The sequence below is a fragment of the Phocoena sinus genome, chromosome 1 (genome assembly GCF_008692025.1).
Source record: "Phocoena sinus isolate mPhoSin1 chromosome 1, mPhoSin1.pri, whole genome shotgun sequence".
Classification (NCBI taxonomy): Eukaryota; Metazoa; Chordata; class Mammalia; order Artiodactyla; family Phocoenidae; genus Phocoena; species Phocoena sinus.
Genome location: NC_045763.1, coordinates 149044 through 168824, shown reverse-complemented (window position 1 = coordinate 168824; position 19781 = coordinate 149044). Strand labels below are relative to the sequence as shown.

Below are 19781 nucleotides of genomic sequence, written 5' to 3'. Positions count from 1 at the left end.
GCTGAACGCGCCCTCCCGCCTGGATGCCGCCGCAGCCAAGGTTGGAGAACCTTAAAGCCACCTGGCGGGGCGCGGCGGGGCGGGGCCGGGGGCGGGGTTGCCTGCCGGAAGTGCGCCTGGCGCAAGGCCTGCTGGGGCCGGAAGTGGAGCGCACGCTACGGGCTTGCAGTTATGGCGGCAGCGTGGACCCGCAAGCGGTGAGTTCAGGCTCCGATCAGGCCTCCCGGCGGGCGCTTGCATCCAGAGAGGCTCCTCTTGCACCTCTCTGTGTTCCTGGGGCGGCCGGGCTGGGGCACACCGGGCTGGCGGGGAGTCATGACTCCCACGGCATGGCCCGCAGGCGCCTGGCGGAGCTGACGGTGGACGAGTTCCTGGCCTCGGGCTTTGATTCCGAGTCCGACTCGGAACCCGAAGGAGCCCCAGAGGCGGAGACGCGGGCGGCACGCGGAGCGGCCCGGAGCCCGGATGGGCCAGGTGGGAGTCCCTTGGCCAGGTGAGTGGAGCGTCTTCTATGGGCCGTGTGTAAGCAGAACCCACTTAACCGTCCTGGCCCGCCCCACCAGAAGGGTGCTGACCACTCCTGGGGCCTCAGGACTGAGGCCTAGGGACCTCTGATCTCTCCCCCAGACCTTTCGGCTTGTTTATTCTTCCGTCCGGTATTTACGGAGTGACTGCTCTGTGCCAAGTCATCCCGGTGTTGGGAAACGCTGGAGAATAGTATTCTTTTTTGGTCTAGGAGAGCTTACTCGGCCTTGGATAAACCACAGCGTGTAGGGCGGTGGAAGAAATAAGTGCTGCAGACAGGAAGGAAAAGCAGAAGGAGCTGGAGGACTAGGGAGCATAGGTGGGAGCTTCTGCGGCAGCGTTAGGTGGAGTGGATAAGGCCGTTTTATGAAACCTGAGGGAGTAAATGGCAGCAGTAGGGGAAGAATATCTGGGTGTTTCAGGCAGCAGGAACAGCAAAGGTCCTGAGTTGGGTGTGAGCCTTACGCAGAGTTCAGCATGGCTGTGGCAGGAATGCGAGGAGAGTAGTAGGAGGTGAAGCTGGAGAGACGGTGATGGGGCTGGATCTTGTAGACTGATTATATGGCGTCTCAGTACAGTTGGAAATTAGCCTAGGGTTTTGAATAGTGAAGTGACGTCGCGTGACATGTAACAGGAGGGTCCCTCCGGTTGCTGTGCTGAGAGCAGGTTGTAAGGGGCTGGAGTGGACGAGTGAATTGAGAGATGATGCTGGTTTGAGAGGAGTCGTGAGACTTTTGGAAGTATTGATGATGAGATCTCGTGGCAGAGTGCGTCCTGGGTGTGAGAGACAGGGTTTACCTTTCACGTGAGTACCTGGAAAGGGGGAGTTAGCGACAGCTGAGGTAGAGCAGCGTGTGGGCAGAGTAAGTTCGGGGGAAGCTGCAAGTTCAGGGTTGCTTTGAAACACGCCTTGGGTTTGAAACACGTGTGCAGAGGCTGCTGGACGTGTGAGTCCGGAGTTTGGGGGAGAGAGAGATCTGCTGAAAACTTACTCTCTGGAAAGCTCCCTGCCTTGGTTGTTGGCAGCTGCCGTGGAGGGAGCAGAAAGCCTCAGGTTCTCTGAGGAGGACAGGAAGCCTGATCCCCCCTCCCCCCTTGGCCTTGGCTGTGCCAGCCGGTCAGACTTGATGACCCCCACCTTCTCAGCCGTCGTAAGGGCCGTGCGTCTGAGCACAAGGACCAGCTCTCTCGACTGAAGGACAAAGACCCTGAGTTCTACGAGTTCCTGCAGGAGAATGACCAGAGCCTGCTGAACTTTAGTGATTCGGACAGCTCTGAGGGCGAGGAGGAGCAGCTCCACTCCCTGCCGGACGCGCTGGAGGTGAGAGCCTGTGCACAGCTGGGTGGGGGCGGGGGCGTGTTTGTGGCCTCTGCATCTGGTCCGGTGGGGCCCTCTGTGTCTGGTGCAGGAGGTGAGCGAGGAGGAAGATGAGGAGGACGGGGCCCCCAGAGGGCCTATGGGGAGGAGGAGGGGCTCTGCCTCTGTGACGCTCGCCATGGTTGAGAGATGGACGCAGGCAGCGAAGGTGAGAAGTGGCCTGGGCTGGGCCGCCGACCCCGCCCCAGCTCCTGCCCCCCTGCTTTCTTTCACTTACCTGGGGCAGTGCAGGTGGGAGGAGCCCACTCTGATCCCGTTCAGCACGAGAGAATCTCGCAGTTTTCCCTGCATGCTAGGAGGGCTCAGGACTGCATTCTCTCCTTCATTCAGAGACTAGGGCCTCTGCCTTCTCCTTTCCTCTCTGTTTTTCTCCAGGGCTCTCTGAAGTCCACTGTGGGCAGGACATAGTCTCTGTGCCTTTGCTCGCTGGTGGAGCCAGGGCCGTTCTGAGGGCCTTGCAGTGGTTTCTGCGGAAAGGGAGGACTCCAGATACCACTTGGAGCTAGCCGTTGTTTAGATCCAGGCTCCTCCGCCCCTCCCTCATGGCCCTTCCAGGAGGGTTCTGGACTCTTTCTGTTCCTTGCACGTGGCTCCGTAACGCTGCTCCCATCTCTGCTCTTGGTCTGAGGATGTGGCCGAGGATGCCTTCCTCTCATAGAGCAGGTTCCTGGAGCCCCAGGTAGCTGCCTCTCGCTTTGCCAAGCACAGCTGACTGCTCCTCCAACATTCTGGGTCCTTCTGCCCTTTTAGCAGCACCTTACTCCAAAGCTGTTCCACGAAGTTGTGCAGGCGTTTCGAGCAGCCGTGGCTACCACCCAAGGAGAACAGGAAGGCACTGAGACCAGCAAATTCCAGGTCACGGACAGTGCTGGTGAGCTGGGGTGAGGGGACCAGGGATACAGTCTCTGTGTTCCATTTTCTGTCCTGAGAGTGGCATCTCTGGTCCCCTCGTTGCAGTGTTCAACGCTCTGGTCACTTTCTGCATCAGAGATCTCTTTGGCTGTCTCCAGGAGCTGCTGTTTAGAAAAGCCCCGAAGGACAGTAGCAGGTAAGAGGGAGGAGGATGGCATGGGGAGGCATGGTCCGGGCCCTGCACTGGGGAAGGCAGGGGCTCTGGGACCTAGGGGCCCCCTCTAGACCCAGCTGGCACAGAGGGATGTGGAGGACAGAGCCAGGCTCTTTGTAGGACTCTTGGGAGAGGCTGGACACTCAGGGCCCTGTGGGGGTAGCCCTGTCCTTCCTCCTTCCTGCCCAGAATTCCTCAAGGGCCACAGAGTGTGTGCTTGGCTTTGCTCCCCCGTCTTTCCTGGTCAGGATTCTGTCTTTTCACTTTGGACAAGTCAAGTCTCGTTTGCTCTCCTTGCTCTTTGGCTGGTGCGAGTGTGTGTGTCTAGGCAGGGGCCCCATCCGTGCTGGCTCGAGGACCTTGACTTCCGTGTGAGAGGTCAGTTGAGCGGAGAAGGCCCTGGAAGGTTTCCGGAGGGGGCAGAGCAGCAGCCGGCATTTGGCAGCTTGTGGGCTCCACTGGGGATCACAGGAGCCTGCGGCCACGTGACCTGGAGGCAGGAAAGGCTTGGAGGGTCACACTCACCCCGACGCTGCTCAGAGGGAGAAGGAAGCTCCAGGGAGAGGTCCGCCGGGACCACCTGGCGGGGGAGGAGGAAGAGGCCGGGACTCGGGGATGGGAGTACCTGGGCCTGGGGGCATGGTCGGGGCTGGCTGGACTGATGCGGCCATGTGGGGGTGGCCGCCTGAGGGGGCAGGGCAGCTGGCTGCTGGCGAGAGTGTAGGGCCACAGGCAGTGAGTGAGTGGGCAGCAAAGAGGTAGCGCTCAGTGGTGCTGGCGTTGGCTGGGTGCGGGCTTCCGTGGGGGCCGCTGCAGTGGGGAGAGCGGTCACCATGGAGGACAGCGGGCTTGGGAGGAAGCGGCAGCGCCGCCTGGGTCGTGGCTCCAGGTGCCCAGCAGCTGGCCTCAGCCCGTGGGGAGGCCATCAGGGGCCCCTGTACTTGCTTCCTTTGCACACGTTAGCAGAGTTAACAGGCACTTAACGTGCTGAGTTCTGCAAGTGTTGAGAGCTGATGCTTTTGAGAAACTTCCTAGGCATCAGTCACTGCTGCTGAAATTAAAGTATAAGTGGTTTGGTCTCTGTAAAGCGTATGTGGCCCAGGGAGTTCCCCGGTGGTCCAGTGGTTAGGATTCGGTGCTTTCACTGCCGTGGCCCGGATTCAATCCCTGGTCGGGGAACTGAGGTCCCATAAGCCATAAGGCTAACAACAACGACAAAAACTATGTGGCCCAAAGGAAGACAGCTTGTTGTGCTGGTTGGCGATGCCTGGGTCAGACCTGGGACTGTAGAGTGGGTGCCTGAGAGGTGTGGGGAGCTGGAGGCCAGGGGTCTGTCTGGGGGCTCTGGGGGAAGTGGCTGGCCCTGGGCTCAGACAGGAAGGATGGTCAGCCCTCTGGCCAGGTGGGGTGGCCTGTGGGGGGCTTGGGGCTTGGTGGTACCCCTCCTTAGGCGTAGCCGTGGGCCATCCTTGAGAGAGTCCTGGCGTGTCTCTCGCGTCTATCCAGCTGGAAAGGTCCCTGAACTCATGGGAAAGATGGGGGGCGGGGTGTCTCACCACAGGGCCCATGTGCCCTTGCATCCTGGACACTGTGTGTGTCCTGCATGGGACGTGGCTTGGGGCACACCCCTGCCTCCTGGTGCCCTCCTTGTGGCCTCGTGTCTGAGCTGGAGGGTGCGGTCTCCCTGCAGGGTGCGGCAGCCATCCAGCAGCCCGCTGTGGGGGAAGCTCCGGCTAGACATCAAGGCTTACCTGAGCTCCGTCATACAGGTGCAGTCCTGGGGGGCGGGGCCTGCCGGGTCACACGGGGTCCTGGCTGCACCCACCGGTCCAATCCTTCCTCGTATCCCGGGCCTCGCTGACCTCTCCTGCTCCCCCAGCTGGTGGCCTGTGTGGCAGAGACGACAGTAGCGGCGGCCGTCCTCCAGCACGTCAGCAGCTCCGTGCCCTACTACCTGACCTTCCCCAAGCAGTGCCGTATGCTGCTCAAGGTGTGTGGCCTCAGGGCAGCCCAGCTGCCGGCTGGAGTGCAGGGGCCATCTGTGCCACCCCGTGGGGTTCTGTCTTGGGGGCACACTCGAGGCAGCGCAGCCCAGTCACGCGAGGACGGGCTCCCCTGGGGGGCTGGGGGCAGCTTTCTGGCACCCACGTGCATACATGCGCTGGACAGCAGAGGTCAGTTTTCACCGTACGACCTTCAGGAGGGGTGACGTGCTTTGGTTTCGCTCCTCCCCGATTGAGCCCTAACTCGGGGAGTTCCCCGGGGGGGCGCTGTGGGAAGGGCTGTCTCTGGCCGGGCTTGGCGGGGGGCGCCCGGGGCAGGCGGTGACAACTCGCCTCCACAGAGGATGGTGGTCCTGTGGGGCACGGGTGAGGAGACACTGCGCGTGCTGGCCTTCCTGGTGCTCGTCAAGGTCTGCCGGCACAAGAAGGACGTCTTCCTGAGCCCCGTCCTCAAGGTAGCGGTGCCCCTGGCTCTTCTGTTAGGGTCTGGGTTGAAAGTCTTGACCTGAGGGTTGGGCAGGCTGCCTTTGTGGTCGGTGTTTCTTGCGGGTGCTGTGACCCTGGGCAGACCCAGGTCCTCGTCATGGCTTTCTCCAAGAGAAGTGGGGGACGGGACGGCATGGGGACAGGAGCCGTTGGTCCCCCTGGGGCTCCACATGGAATGATGGCCTGCACAGCTCTCCCCTCAGTGGACGAGGACATCAGACGTGGAGAAGGACGGGAACCCTGCTGGCTGGCTCTAAGCCTGGGGTGGCCTGCCCTGCACAGAACCCTCTAGAAGCCCCCTGTATCAGCCTGGCGGGCAGCTGGGGCTTCTCTGCCTCCTTCCCTTCTGGTCCGTCCACGGCCCTTGCCCTTGCGCACGGTTTTTCATGCTCCCTCCTTCCTGGGTGTCTAGGCCTCCCCGTAAGACCCTTCCCCTCGGCACTGCAGACTCTGCCTGGGGCCGGTGGGCTGAGCAGCAGTGGGGCCTTGAGAAGCAGGGCCGTGCGACGGGGGTGGGGGGTCTGCGGCACGCGTGGCTGGGCCGTGGTTCCTGCTGAGGCCAGCTCTGAGGGAAAGGCCCGGGTGTCTGCAGGGGGCTTGGAGCTGGGTGGTGGGGGCACGGGGCCCTGGGAGCTCAGAGGTGGCTCTGACTAAGGTGTTTCCGGCAGCAAATGTACATCACGTACGTGAGGAACTGCAGGTTCACCTCCCCCAGCACCCTGCCCTTCGTCAACTTCATGCAGCGGTCTCTGACAGAGCTGCTGGCCCTGGACGCGGGCGTCGCCTACCAGCACGCATTCCTCTACATCCGCCAGCTTGCCATCCACCTGCGCAATGCCATGACCACTCGCAAGAAGGTGGGCGGGGTGGGGGTGGGGGCGGGGCCTGACCCACTGCGGGGGGGGGGGGGGGGGGGGCCGGGCCTCCCGCAAGAGGCAGCTCAGCCCCTTGGCGGCGGGCACCAGGGTCCTTGCTGGTGGGGCTGTGGCGCAGGTGCAGGGGACCCTTTCACCTGAGTGGGGCTGACCGGGAGCACTGCGCTCTGCCCAGGAGACGCGCCAGTCTGTGTACAGCTGGCAGTTTGTCCACTGCCTCCACCTGTGGGGCCGCGCCCTCAGCACCGTCTGCCCCAGTGAAGCTCTGCAGCCCTTGATCTACCCCCTGGCCCAGGTTGTCATCGGTTGCATCAAGTGAGTCGGGGCTGGGGGGTTGCCCCGAGGGCCGAAGGAGGTGGGGCCGGGGCTACACAGGGAGAAGGTTACAGGAGGCTGTCCTGGAGGTCAGGGTAGGGTCGGGATTGTTCACAGAGGGTCTGGCCAGTGCCCCTGGCAGCTGGGGCCTCCAGGTGTGGTGTCTGTGACTTGGCAGCACCTGAGGAAGGTCTGGGCTGAGGCTGTCGGTGGCCTTGTCCCCAGTATCCCAGAATCGTTGTCAGCTGGGCCTCTTGGTTGCCTGTGACCTGGTACCTTAGTCCAGGACGCCTCACACACGCGCATTCTGGGGACGCGAGGTAGAGGGGACTGTGTGCAGTTTGAAGGCATTTGGGGTTATCTGCCTGGACGTCTTGGACAGAGCAGGTTTGGAGTGACGAGGCATGGTTGGGGTTGGTTTGCCTATGAATATCGTGCTGGTCTGCGGGGGCAGAGACAGGCAGAGCCACATGTGGCCAGCAGAGGGCATCCTTGTCCTCCTGAAGGGAGAAGAAAGAACAGTTTTGCTGTCTCACGTGTTAAAATGAAATTGAGGGGCTTCCCTGGTGGCGCAGCGGTTGAGAGTCCGCCTGCCGATGCAGGGGACACGGGTTCGTGTCCTAGTCCGGGAGGATCCCACATGCCGCGGAGCGGCTGGGCGTGTGAGCCATGGTTGCTGAGCCTGTGCGTCTGGAGCCTGTGCTCTGCAACGGGAGAGGCCACAGCAGTGAGAGGCCCGCGTACCGCAAAAAAAAAAAAAAAAAAAAAAAAAAAAATGAAATTGAGTCGCTAGCCAGGTGGGGTGGGGTGCCCGCCCCGGTAACTGAGCAAGGAGGCAGGATCTTAGAACTGCGACTTCGGTTGGGGCCTTCTGTCCTGCTTTTATCTGTCTGAGGCTGGTGTGGCCGCTGGCCCTGCAGGGGAGGAGCCCCTCCTGAGGTTGGAGCCCAGTAGGTGGGGAGAGTTCAGAGGCAGCGGGGCCAGGCGGGTGAGGCTGGTTTGGGGGTGTCTGAGTCTGGGGTCTGTGCTCACTCCCGCCTTCCCACATCCCCAGGCTGGTCCCCACGGCCCGCTTCTACCCGCTGCGCATGCACTGCGTGCGCACCCTTACACTGCTCTCGGAGAGCACGGGCACCTTCATCCCGGTGCTGCCCTTCATCCTCGAGGTGAGCAGGTGCTCGAGGTGGGGCGGAGGGTGCGGGAGGGAAGACGCCTCCTGCCGCATGTGGCCCGACCACTCCTCAACTCGGTGCAGCTCTCCTGAGTGCTGGCTCTTTGCCCATAGCACACGGGTTGTGAGGGCGTTAACTGTGAGCGGTGCCTGCCCGATAGGCAAGAGTGGCACCGCAGGTAGGTACAGCTGCTCTGCTGGGCTGGCCCGAGGGCGCTGGTTTTAGGGCACAGACTTGGGTCTATCTGGGTGTTTCCCCAAGATTAGAGTAAGCGGCGGAGCTGGGCTGAAAGCCCTGTCTGATTCCAAAGCTGTGTTCCCTTTGCTGCCTCTGTGCGTGTGTACCTGTGTGTATACGTGTGCACGTAGCTTAGGTAGGGAGAGGTTTCGGTCCAAAGGCTAGAGGTCCACTAGGGCCGGGACCAGGCTGTGGGGATGCGATCGTGGGTGAGGAAATTGCAGTGATGGTGACCCTGTGCAGGAGGGACCCTTCTTTGTTTCCAGACACTGGTTCTCATGTTTTTCTGGCCCGGTTTCAGGAGGGGGACAGCAGCAGTGTGTAAGGGTGTGGCCTGGTCCTGCCCCATTGACCAGGGCCCTGCTCTAGGGCAAAGGGACTCCCTTGGGGACCAGAGATCTGGAGCTGTGCGGGGAGGGGCTGGTGTCTGTGAGGCCGCGGGGCTGGCACTGTGTCTGGCCACTTGTTCTTGGTCTCAAGATGGGTCTCCAGAGACCCAGGGTACTGGGGTGGGCAGGCTAGGCTGACGGGTCCTTGGGGCAGATTTTCCAGCAGGTCGACTTCAACAGGAGGCCGGGGCGCATGAGCTCCAGGCCCATCAACTTTGCTGTGATCCTGAAGCTGTCCAAGGTCAACCTGCAGGAGAAGGCGTACCGGGTGAGCCCAGCCTCCAAGGGGGTCCTGGAACGCCCTGGGCGGGGTCACGGCAGGATGTCGCAGGGCGCCGAGGGCAGCGTGCGGGGTGACTGGAGGTAGACGAGTGTGGATGGGAGAAGGCCCGCCGCCCTCCAGGCTTGAACCCTGTGGGCCTCCTGGGGCTGGGGAGCCTGATGAGCCTGGGCCTGGGTGTGGCTCCGAGGCCTGAGCTCCCCTCTGCCCTGACGCTGTCCGCTCCCTCGCTGCCTCAGGATGGCCTGGTGGAGCAGCTGTACGACCTCAGCCTGGAGTACCTGCACGGTCAGGCCCACAGCATTGCGTTCCCTGAGCTGGCGCTGCCCGCTGTCTTGCAGGTGTGTGCCCGCTGCCCCCCGCCCAAGTCCCTGCGTGGGCCCAACCCCTCAGCAGACCAGACCGCCTCCTGACGGGCTGGCGCCCCTCGCGTGGGGCCAGAGCAGGGCAGCCCTGTCACAGCCGCACAGGGCCAGTGGCAGGGCCTGGTCAGCTTGGGGGTCTCTGTGCTGGCACCGCCTGGCAGCTGGGTCCCTGGGGCCGTGGTGTTGGGGTACACGCCTGGGTGTGGAGCCTGAGGAGGGCGCTGGCCCGGGGGCGTCAGGAGGACCCCGGGACCTGTGAGCCCCTGTCTAGCCTGCTGCAGCCCAGGGCCTGGACCAGCCGTGAGGGCTCCCGGGGTGCTGGGGCTCAGCAGGCTGCACCGGCCCCTGGCTCTGGGTCGGGCTGGTCTCACCGCGTGCTTTCCCGGGTGCTCCTGGGCCGGGTGAGGAGGTAGGAGACGTTAGGGGGTCACAGGAAGCCCTGGCCGCCCACCTCAGCTTTTCTTCAGGCGACATTTGGGGTGGGATGGGTGGGGGGGTCTTACCTCTCAGAAGCCCCTTGGAGATCCGTTTACTTTCAGCCTAGGTGTTTCTCATTTCAGGGAGGCCTGTGCCCATCTGGCCCTGGTAGTGAGTGGGGCAGGGTTGCTCAGACATAAGTGTGTGTGCGTCGTTCTCTCTCTGAGTTTTGGGGATCATGGTCTAGAAGAGGGTCAACAAACGTTTTTGGTAAAAAGTCAGATGGTAGATGTTTTAGGCTTTGCAATCACGGTGTTTCTCAATCCGCTCAACTTGCCCGCAGAAGTGCAAAAAAATTCACAGAAACGCAGGAATGAATGAGTGTGCCGTGTGCCAGCACAACTTTATTTACAGACAGGCAGCAGGCGGGATGTGGCCTGGAGGGTGGATCCATCCTGCCCCTGCCCACCCCTCTGCCTGGCCCACGGGGTTGGTGGTCATCCTCCCGTCAGCCCTTCGACCCCCACAGGTCTCTAAGGGCTGGGCCATAGAGTCACGCAGCCCCCCCCCGCCCCCCACACACACTTGCACTGGGGCTCCCCCCAACCTCAGGTGCGTCCCCCAGGGCTCTGAGACACACGAACCCATGACCCGCCCCCGCCTGCCTGTGGTCACCGCTTGCAGGGTGCAGAGTAGCCTTGTGCCTGGGGCTAGGCTGAGCCCCCCTTCTTCTGCAGCTGAAATCTTTCCTCCGGGAGTGCAAGGTGGCCAACTACTGCCGTCAGGTGCGCCAGCTGCTCGAGAAGGTGCAGGAGAACGCAGAACACATCCGCAGGCTCCGCCAGAGGGTCTCCTTCGGCGTGTCCGACCAGCGCGCAGTGGTCAGCTGGGGGCTGATGCCGGGGCCCGGGGGCCACTGGTCAGTGTGTGGCTGAGGTCTGGGGCTTTGCCTGGGGTGGGACGTGACCCTGGATCTCCCTGCACAGGATGCCTGGGAGAAGCGGACCCGGGAGGAGGGAACCCCGCTCACGAAGTACTACAGCCAGTGGCGGAAGCTGAGGGACCGTGAGATCCAGCTGGAGATCAGTGGCAAAGAGCGGGTATGGTGGGGGGGTGTCGGGGATGTGGGCACGGCTGGGAGGATGTCAGCGGGGTCGGTGGGTGCTGCCCCCAGCCACCCTAGCTGCACCGAGTGCTGGCGCTGCCGATGCTCTGAGGAGGCGGATGGTGGGCAGAACCGGGGAGAGTGTGGGGGCTTCTCCCACGACCCTCAGGTGGAGAGGCCGCAGGGCTGTGCTGGGGCAGAGGCTGCTGCCCCTCAGGCCTGACGGGCTGGGGATTTTGGAGGAGTGCGTGCTGGGCTGACCTTGTCACCTAGGCCAGCCTGTGGACACCAGGAGGGCCAGCGGGGAGGTACAGGAAGAGCTCTAGCTCTGTCTTTGGGTCTGGGCCTGATCGGTGGGTGCGTGACGTTGTGACCTGAGGGGACAGCTCCGTGCCAAGCGGCATGACTGTCTGCATCCCTGTTCTGGTGTCAGTGTGGGCAGGCCGCCTGTTCTGGGAGTGATGGCTGAAAATTAGGGAAGGAGCATGGTTGGAGCCTGCAGCTTTGATGTCACTTAGCGGCCTCCTCCCTGGCCTGGTAGGGCGGCTGTCCAGGGAGCCTACCCAGTGATGCCGACCAAGTGTCCCAAAAGTGGCCAAGCGGGGTCCTTGCGTGGGGGTGGGGGCTGGAGGCTAGAGGAGTGCCTCATGGGGTAGGAGGGTGCAGGACTGGGTCTGGAATGTGAGTCGGGCTTGGGCTGTGGTTTGGGCTGTGGCCAGTGGGCAGGCAGCCCTGAGAGCCCACCCTCACCTGCAGCTCTGGGTCCCTGTCCTTCCAGCTGGAAGATTTGAACTTCCCAGAGGTAAAGCGCCGCAAGGTGGCGGACAGGAAGAGTGAGGACAGAGCAGAATTCAAGGACCTCTTTGATCTGGACGGCGCTGAGGACGCCGATGCCGCCCCCGACTTCCCAGAGAGAGGTGGGGCCCCCAGGCCTTGTGTCACCCCCTCCCACCACCACCTTTCAGGGCAGTTCTGGGTCCTCTCCCACTTGAACAGAGGAGACCTAAGGGAAAGTGGGGTCCAGGGCTGTGCCCCGGCCCCCGTCCTGCCTTAGCTGCCCCTCTGTGCGTTCGCTGGTGGGTCCACCCCCATGGGCTCTTGTGCTTGGTCCCTAGGGACGCCTGGGTCCCCAAGAGCTTGGCAGAGGGTGGAGGAAGTCAGCGGCTCAGAGGGTAAGTGGTTCCTGAGAGCGTGGGGTGCCGTGGTTTTTGAGCCCATCTGTCTGGGGACCGAGACTGTCATGGGGGATCCGGTGGGTGGGCAGGGCCATCGGCTCTAAGCTGGGCCCACGGCCTCCCCCCTCCCCCACACACTGGGCCAGCTGCTCCATCCCCGCTGGCTCTGGCCCCCGGCAACAGCAGCAGCGATAAATTAATTAGTGCTGTGATTAATTAGTGATGAGTAACCTCCCAGGCTGGCTTCTTCCTGATAAAGCAGAATTTATGTAGCTGTGCACTCTCCCTGCAGATGGAAGCCCAGACACAGAGGCGGGGCCGGACTCCCAGGAGCCGTGGCGGCTGGCCCAGGGGCCGGAGGATGAGCTGCAGGATCTAGAGCTCTCTGAGGACGAGGACGAGGACGACTGAGGGCTGCCCGCCTGGAGCCTTGTGGGGGGCTGCTGCATGGTGTTCCCAGGCTCACTAGGCAGTCAGGTGTGCTGCTTCCCGGCTGCGGCTGAGCCGAGGCCCTGGGGTCCGTGCCCACGCAGGGCTTAGATGGTAGATAGAGCTTTATTTTTACAACATAAGAGACCAGAAAGGACCAAGTGCTGTTCCAAGTCTTGGAGTGGCGGCCGTGGGGACGTAAACCACCGTGGGGCTGGCCTCCTGCCGCAGCTTATGGTGGCGGGTGAGACGCACCTACCCCGCGAAGGTGCCGACCTGGAGTGGGGCTCTGCCCGGCGTTGGCACGCAGTCATGCCGTGCGCATGGCCGACACCACAGGGCCTGGGGTGCGCCTGCGCCTTCTCCATCTCTGCTTTGTCTGCAGCCACCCAGCGTGCAGCGCCCCCGCCCCGGGCCTGGGTTCAGTCCCCACGCGGTCTGCACCGGGCCCTGCAGGCACCCCCCAGAGAGTCTTTGGAAACTCATTCTTTTCCTCTTAAATCATGTGTTTTCATTTTAAAAATTGTGTTTTTGCATCCAAAACCGAAAGGAGGATAAGCTGTGGGGTTGGGGGTCTTTGCCGGGGAGCAGCCGGCAGTGAAGGATGGGGGGTCTGACACCAGCTCAGCACAGAGGCTGGGAGGGGTCCGCGGGCCCTGGGAGCAGAGCCACGGTTCCGTTCTCCTGCTTGGGTGAGGCTCGGCTGGCAGGGGGCTGCGCGCCCCCATAGGGCGAGGGGGCCGGTGCTGGGGACAGGGGCTGCTCCCCCGAGTTGAGCTCCCTCTCGGGAACCCGCAGCGTTGGTGGCTGCAGCGGCAGAGCCACGGGGAAGCTGGCCATGTAGAAGACTCGGCCCAGGCGCTTGGCCACCTGTGGAGAGACGGGCCTGGATGGGGCCTGCGGGGCTGCTACTGTGTAGCCACACGCAGAGCCTCAGTGCTGCCCCTCCGTTGTCTGGAGACCACTGCCCCCAGCAGGCGCTCACCTGGGCCCGGATCTTGAGAGCAGGCCCCAGCTTCAGCCCCATGGTGGTCAGGAGATGTTCCTCTGTCAGCAGGGGCAGGGTCTCCCCGTCAATCCCCTGTTCTCTGAAGACCTGGGGGTGGGGGGCACAGTGTCAGGGCACAAGTGCCAGGGCTGTGTGTCCTGGGGTGGCCTCAAAGCTCTCCAGAGAAAGCAGAGCCAAGAGGAGCGGCTGGCGCAGCTTGCAGGAGAAAGCGTCAGATGAAAGTCTCCTGTGTGTTAGGCACGTGTCCCACCTTGGAGGCGGAAGCACTGACAGCAAGCACTGACTGGGGGCACTGGTGCACACCCCACCCCCGCAGTCTTTGAGGAGAAACTTGGGGTGGGAAGCAGCGCTAGCGGGGGTGCTCAGACCATCCTGGGCGGGGCCCCTCACCGGTGCATATTCTCCGCAGCCGGACAGGCCGCCCACAAAGCTGCAGACATCGTCCACTGTCCACTTGCTGACATCCTCGGGCGCTGTGGCCCCCTCCCCATCCATGAAGAGGCCCCCCGTGGTGCCTGGGTTGGGGGTAGAGTGTTACTAGGACTCTGGCCAGCTCTTTCCTATGCTCCCACCCCTGTCTGCTGACCTTTGTTCGCCCTAATTGTTCAGAAATGTTGGACTGATGACGGAAAGGGATCTTTCTCCCGGTGGACGCCCTCCCTGAGACCCTGGGTGGGGGATGGGGGACTGGGTCTCCTTCCACCCCATGGAGGGATCTAAAGGCATGGCAGGGGTGCCCACCTGTGTGGAAGTAGGGGCTGACCGTGTAGGGCAAGCCCAGGGGCAGTGGAGGGGGCAGCATGGACCCTGAGGCAAGCCCCTTCCCCTCAGAGCTGGCCCCTCCAGTTGGGCCCTGGCCCCCAGCAGCCACCATCTCGGGGTCCTCTCCGTCTGAGTCCTTGGGGGGCTCATCTTCAGAGCCGTCTTGTGCCCAGAGCCCAGCCCCTGTGGTCTCCTTGGGCTCACTGGGCCGGGCTGAGGCAGGGCTGGGGCCCCCCTTTTGAGGAGCTCGGCGGGCAGGCTCCTGGGGCGGGGTGGGAGGACCAGGGCCCGGGGGTCCCTGGGGAGGCAGGGCCAGCAGGGGCGCAGAGCTGTGTCTCAGCACTAGCATAGCCCCGCGCCGCTGCAGCTCCTCGGCACCGTCGGGTGGGCGCAGGGCGGCCTCGGGTGCCAGCAGCTGCGGCCGGTGCGCGCTCTCCAGCTCCTTCTGGCGCAGCAGCTCTGCCGACATCTCCAGCCTGGCCGTGGAGACAGACCGCAGAGTATCAGCCAGCTCGGCAGTGACACTTCCCGCCCCGCCGCCCCACCCCCGGCTGAAGCACCTACCGGGCCAGGTTCTGCTTCCGCAGGAGCTCCTGCTGCCGGGCGAGCATCTCCGCCTGGGCAGGGGGCAGGAAGCCGTAGCCTGGTGGGAAGGGGACAGACCACGAGGCCGGGTGGCCGAGTGGTCCAGGGCCACCCAAGCCCGCCCTGGTCTGTCCTTGGCTTCCATAGGGGAAGGGGCGGGTTCGCCGGGAGCACTGATGGGCACGCGGTCTGTGACAGACGAACCCGGATGGCCCCGCACCAACAGCCCCACCCCACCCCCCAACCTCCGGGGCACAGAATCGCGCACCAGCCTACTCCTCACCTGGGGTCTGGCACAGGGCCGAGGGCACCCCCAAAAAGGGGGGCCTGAGGTGGGGGCCCAGAGCGATGTGGGGGGCATTCTGGGGCGACAGCAAGGGGGGCGGCTGCGACAACTCCCTGTGGACAGCAGGGTGGTGAGCCGCGCGCGCCGCAGCCTTGGGCCCCCTCCCCGCGCGCCCCCTTCTTCCCGGAACTGCCGCCCCCCGCCCCCGCGGCCCCCAGCTCCGGCCGCCTCTGCTAATTGCCGGCCCTGCGGGCGGTCGACGTGCGCCCGCCGCGGCTCGGGTCGCCTCCGCCCCCGCTGGCGGCGCCAATTAATCTCGGCGGCGGCGCGGAGGCGCTGGCCCGGCGGGCGGCGGCGACTGTGGCGGTAATTACCGCGCTGGGGCCCCCGCCCCCGCGGCCCGTGCCCCTAGCCGACCCTGCGCGGACGCGGCGCAATTAGCCGCGGTCCAGGAGGCGGCGGCTGCAGCCAGAAACTCGCAGGCGCGGGCGCGGGCGCGAGGGCGGCCTCCCGGCGGGAGGGGCGGGGAGCCTCCGAAGTCCTTCCGCCCCAGCCCCCTCCTGGGGTCTCCCGGCCCCTACAAGCCCCGGAGGCCTCGCCTGTGCAGCCAGCGGCTCCAGTGTCTGAATCGGTACTGCTGGGGGGCTCTCCCCGCCCCCAGCTCTCCTCCGACTTCGGGGTTCCCAGACCTCGCACTGCCCCCCCCTCCTCTGCCTCAAGCCCCCTCACCTACCTGTTGGGGGAGCAAAGCCCTCAGCTGTCTCAGAGGCACCTGGATTCAGCGGGCCCCACAGCTGTTCCGTGGAAACACACCCCACCCAGAGAGATGGTCACCCCCACACATTCTACCCCAGAAGTGTTCTGGGCCTCTGCCCGGCTGCCACCAACCGAGGCCCGAGCACAGTGCCCGGTTCACTCAGGACCCTGCGGCTGTACAGCGGCGAAGGGGAAGTGCGGGCTGTAGACCTCACATGCAGAAACCAGGTGATAGGTCTGCCAACCGCAGCTCTGTAGCCCCGAAACAAGCACAGGGAGTGTAGGGGTCTCTCTGAAATGCAGGCACCCCGATACCTCTCTGAGAAGGACGGGGCGCCAGCTGGGGCGGTGACGTCTCGGTGCTGAGCCAGGCCCTGCTTCCGACGCTGACCTGCTGTGGATGAGGGCAGGTGGACTTCCAGGCCGCTGGGGCTCCTCGCGGCTGCCGCTGCCACCTCCTGCCGGACCCTCAGGAGATCTGAGGAGGGGGCGGCAGCAGCAGTGACCCAGAGGCCAGCCCCCACCAGGCCCTCACGTCCCCCACACCCTGTAGTACACTGGCCAAGGACGCGCAGACCCGGAGCACATTCTCCCACCGACCCTGCTGGTTCGTCACCGGGACAGAAAGACGAGCAGAAGGCCATGGGGCAGGGCCGACACCAGACATCCCAGCGCAAGGCCCGCTGGTGGCACCCACCGGTCTTGGGAGGGGGGCCAGGTGGGCATTTGTAAGGAATATGGGGATGTCAGGAACAGGAAAGTGGTTGGGATGGAGAGAGGGAAAGGTCTCACGCAGGGGAGTCTGGTGGTGCAGGAACCAGAGTTGAGACTGCCGAGAGCAAGGCTGCAGGGCCCGTGAGGGGAGGGGTCGTGCAAAGGCCCCAGAGTGAGGGCAGTGGGACCTGTCCAACAGTTGGGGCGGGTCTCCAACCCCCTCCTAGGTAACACCCGGGCCCACTGTGCGGTCTACGCACTCTGCTCCCCACCCCTGGCCCTCCGTCCAGCTCAGGGCCGGACCTCACAGTTCCCCCCCGCCCCGCAGCCCCCCCCCCCCCACTGTGCAGGCTTCGCCGCCACCGTCTGTTTATAAATTAATTACCCGAAAAGCGGAGGTGGGTCCTGCCCGGGGCCGGGTGCCAGGCCGCAGAGCCCAGCCGGCGCGGCCGCCCGCATCGATCCCGATCCCGGCAGGGCCCCGCGCCCCCGCCCGCCCGCGGCCTGGGTTATTTACCGTCGGCTCCGGGCGGGGGCGGCGGGCGGGGGCCTGATTGACAGCCCGACTCCGCGCCGCTCCCCGCGGCCATCGCCCCTCCCCGCGCAGGCCGGCAGAGCCGGCCCCAGGCAGGGCAGGGAAAGCAATTAAAAAGGAAGATTTTTAAATTATTAACATTTGGTGAATTATTCAGGCTCTCGGTGCCTGACTGCCCTGGGGGACAGTGCCTGTGTAAGGAGAGGAAATCCGGCCCGTTTTCCCAGCACCTTCTCACCCAGTTCCAGCCAGAAAAGGCAAAGCCCCCGGCCCCAGCCCCCGGACTGGGGTCTGCAAAGCTCGGGTGCAGCTGGACAGGGTGCCGGACTGTGCCCTCGCGGTGGCAGGGGGGCTTCCAAGCGTCCCATCTGGGAGCTGGGTGGGATGGGCATGGCACCTCTGGCTGGAGCGCCTTCTGAGCACTGGTGAAGGCCGGGCGGCCAAACCTGAACCGTCGCCCATCCTGCTTCTGGACGGACGTCCACAGTGGACGTTCAGGGGCTGACTGCTGCCCCGCTCTTGGCCTCCCCGAGGAGGGGCCTGGCACTCGCCAGACGGAGCCGTCCAGACCAGGGGCCACAGGGCCCTGCGTGCGCTGGGCCTGGGGAAACCCCCACCTCCCACTCTCGTGTGGGCTCCCGAGACTTAGCTTCCTCATCTGTGAAGTGACAGTGGCCATTCGAGGCCCAGTTGGGAGAGTCTGTGGGAGACCTGTTGGGGGGGGACTCCCCCAGATCCACCCAAACAAGCGGCTGCTTGGGCAGAGGGAGGAGGAGGTGGGCCTCGTTGCCCACCTACAAGGGCTTTCGAGGTTTGAGGGGCCAAAAGACCTGCATCCAATCCCAGCCTTGGTGTCAGCAGCCAGAGACCCCAGGGCCTCTTTGCAGGGTGAGCAGAGACCTCTGGGGACAGGGAGAGTCCAGTGCACGTGTGGGCTCTCATGCTGGGGAGGGGCTACATACCGTGGCCGGGGAGGCCCAGGTGGTAGAGACGCTGAGGGTCCTCAAAGGTGCCGGCCTCACTCAGGGCGGATACCAGCCGGCGGTAATGGTCCTCGGGGGCCATGCCGGGCCCTAGTTCCGGAAGCAATGGACCCTCTGTGTTGGGCAAGCACAGGAGAGGGGGTCTTCCCCTTCAGATACAGCCGAGGGGGAGAGGCAGGGGCTCCCCTCTTAGAACCTGCTGCTGTGCTGACCCTGCCCTGCAGAGGGTCCGGGCTGTCCCCCTTCCTCTCCAGTGCCTGTGCCTCCACCCCCCGGGGGTCGGGCTCACACCTTGAGGGGACTTGCTTCGGGCCTTCTTCTCCGAAGGGCAGTCACCGCTGATGTGGGGGGAGCGGCCCAGCCTCTTGCCCAACAGGTCACCTGGGGGAGGGCAGAGTGAACCCCGCCCTGCCTCTCAGGGCTCGAAGGGGCCAGGGCGGGAACAGCTCAGGCCCACCCCAATACCGGCCTCAGTCCCAGCCCAGCTCCAGCTCAGCCTGGAACCACACCCCTCATTCCTCAGGGGTGCCTGTGGGTCCTGGCCAGGTTAAAGCCGTGCCCAGCCTGGGGTCCCTCGTGCGGGGCTGGGACAGGGCGAGGGCCTGGGACGGTCCAGACCCTGGGCTCTGGACTGTGTGTGCATAGATACGATGGGAGATCCACAGCTACGGCCTCAGGTAGCAACTCGGGACCCCACAGGTGCCATGCTGCCCGCACCAGCCAGACTAGTCTCCTCTGCAGGGTAAGGAGCCTTCCTCAGCATCCTGATTTGACTGGGAACCAACCTCTCCTCCTAGGGTACGGGTGAGGACCGGCAGTGCAGGGTCCCGTGCCAGGGTACCCAAAGCTCTTCCTAGAGGCCACAGACCCCGGCACACCTGCCACACCCATTCTTCCTGGGCCCCTGCCCCCAGGCCACATCCCTCACTGCCCCCAGAAAGCCCGAGCCACCACCCTGGCCTGGCCTGTCACACACATGCCCACCTGCCCGGCTGGGCTAAGCCCCCAAGGGCACCAAGCAGCCTCACCCACTGCGTACAGCCCCTCACGTGGCCCAGGCCCCGCCCCAGCCCCCCCCCCCCCATCCTGAAGTCCTCTCTCAGGTCCCACATCCAAACCATACTCATCCATCCCAGCCCCTGCACCCAGACGCCAGGCTCCCTCCCGAGCCCAAGGCCTGGGAGGTCTCTGCGGAACAGCTCAGCAATCAGCTCGGTCTCCTGGACCCACCACAGTTACCTACCCTAACCCACCACAGAGCTGGCCTCCCGTCCAGACCCCGTGCTCCTGGCCCCCTCTCCATCCTCACGGGGCTCTGGGTGGGTGAGGGGCCCGCCGTGACACCTTGGCAAGGGGAGCTCCCGAGAAGCCCGGCCGTCAGCTCCAGAGTCTAGTTCCTTCTCCTTATTCCTTTAATCTGTCATTTGTATCAGGTGGGGAAGTGCGCACAGATCAATCTGCACTTTACAGCTGACAGAATGGTGCTAATAACTTATTGATCTCGGCTACCTCCTGCCACTGGCCAGGGCCCAGGGGCCTAGCCCCAGGCCTTGCCCCGGGAGGGACGAGGGACCGCCCAGACAAAGGGTCCTACCTCAGTGACCTAGCAGGATGGGTGGGGGGGTGCTCAACCTGCACAAGGCCCCTCGGGAAGCCAAAGGGTCTCCGGCCAGCAGGGCCAGCAGGGCTGCAGTGTCCAGCTGTGCCAGGCGGGAAGGTGGGTCTGGGCTGGGTCCACACCTGCTGCCCGAACCCCACCCTGTACGCACGCCTCCTGGACCCAGAGAACGACCCAGGGCTCCCACCTCCCTGTGATCTGTTTCCCATTTTCCACGCTGGGGGTGGGGCTCCTCTCTGCCTGGGAGAGGTGCTGGGGAGCACCTGACTGTGGTGGGGGGGGGACCCACAGTGAGAACCAGGCCCATGGCCGCAGG

At 64.3% G+C, this 19781-nt stretch overlaps 2 protein-coding genes across 6 annotated transcripts in view; one reads left to right on the top strand and one right to left on the bottom strand.

Moving 5' to 3' along the window:
- The first annotated feature begins 132 nt into the window (after positions 1–132).
- On the top strand, positions 133–12740 carry NOC2L (NOC2 like nucleolar associated transcriptional repressor). 4 transcript variants are annotated; one of them, XM_032627988.1, is made up of 19 exons: positions 133–197; positions 341–493; positions 1672–1846; positions 1935–2051; positions 2657–2774; positions 2861–2951; positions 4660–4738; positions 4849–4959; positions 5314–5427; positions 6127–6315; positions 6509–6648; positions 7703–7814; positions 8601–8714; positions 8966–9067; positions 10246–10389; positions 10495–10608; positions 11392–11530; positions 11729–11785; positions 12081–12740. In XM_032627988.1, exons 1-19 carry the CDS (start codon positions 172–174, stop codon positions 12197–12199), a joined length of 2214 nt encoding a protein of 737 aa, XP_032483879.1. In that variant the 5' UTR covers positions 133–171; the 3' UTR covers positions 12200–12740. The 4 variants fall into 4 exon arrangements, with proteins under 4 accessions (XP_032483879.1, XP_032483871.1, XP_032483897.1 ...); XM_032627980.1 differs by having other exon boundaries at positions 2654–2774; XM_032628006.1 differs by lacking the exon at positions 11729–11785.
- SAMD11 (sterile alpha motif domain containing 11) overlaps positions 8042–19781 on the bottom strand; it is a 24890-nt gene continuing 13150 nt past the window's right edge. The window contains exons 6-14 of one of the 2 annotated variants that reach the window (XM_032627887.1): positions 18139–18228; positions 17827–17961; positions 15931–16093; positions 14857–14972; positions 14553–14631; positions 13968–14464; positions 13617–13741; positions 13203–13313; positions 12723–13087 (exon numbers count right to left, since the gene is read on the bottom strand). In XM_032627887.1, coding sequence (XP_032483778.1) covers positions 12842–13087; positions 13203–13313; positions 13617–13741; positions 13968–14464; positions 14553–14631; positions 14857–14972; positions 15931–16093; positions 17827–17961; positions 18139–18228 — 1562 coding nt within the window. In that variant the 3' untranslated portion in view covers positions 12723–12841. Of the gene's footprint in view, positions 8457–10925; positions 10936–12722; positions 13088–13202; positions 13314–13616; positions 13742–13967; positions 14465–14552; positions 14632–14856; positions 14973–15930; positions 16094–17826; positions 17962–18138; positions 18229–19781 lie in introns of those variants that run through there. The other variant, XM_032627897.1, reaches the window with a different exon arrangement.

What these genes read in the sequence shown, in the direction of transcription:
- NOC2L (XM_032627980.1), top strand. Translation starts at nt 172, where the DNA reads ATGGCGGCAGCGTGGACCCGCAAGCG. An exon ending in GATGGACGCAGGCAGCGAAG is followed by an intron (nt 2,052 to 2,653) that starts GTGAGAAGTGGC and finishes CTGCCCTTTTAG; the next exon opens with CAGCACCTTACTCCAAAGCT. An exon ending in TGTCCGACCAGCGCGCAGTG is followed by an intron (nt 10,390 to 10,494) that starts GTCAGCTGGGGG and finishes CTCCCTGCACAG; the next exon opens with GATGCCTGGGAGAAGCGGAC.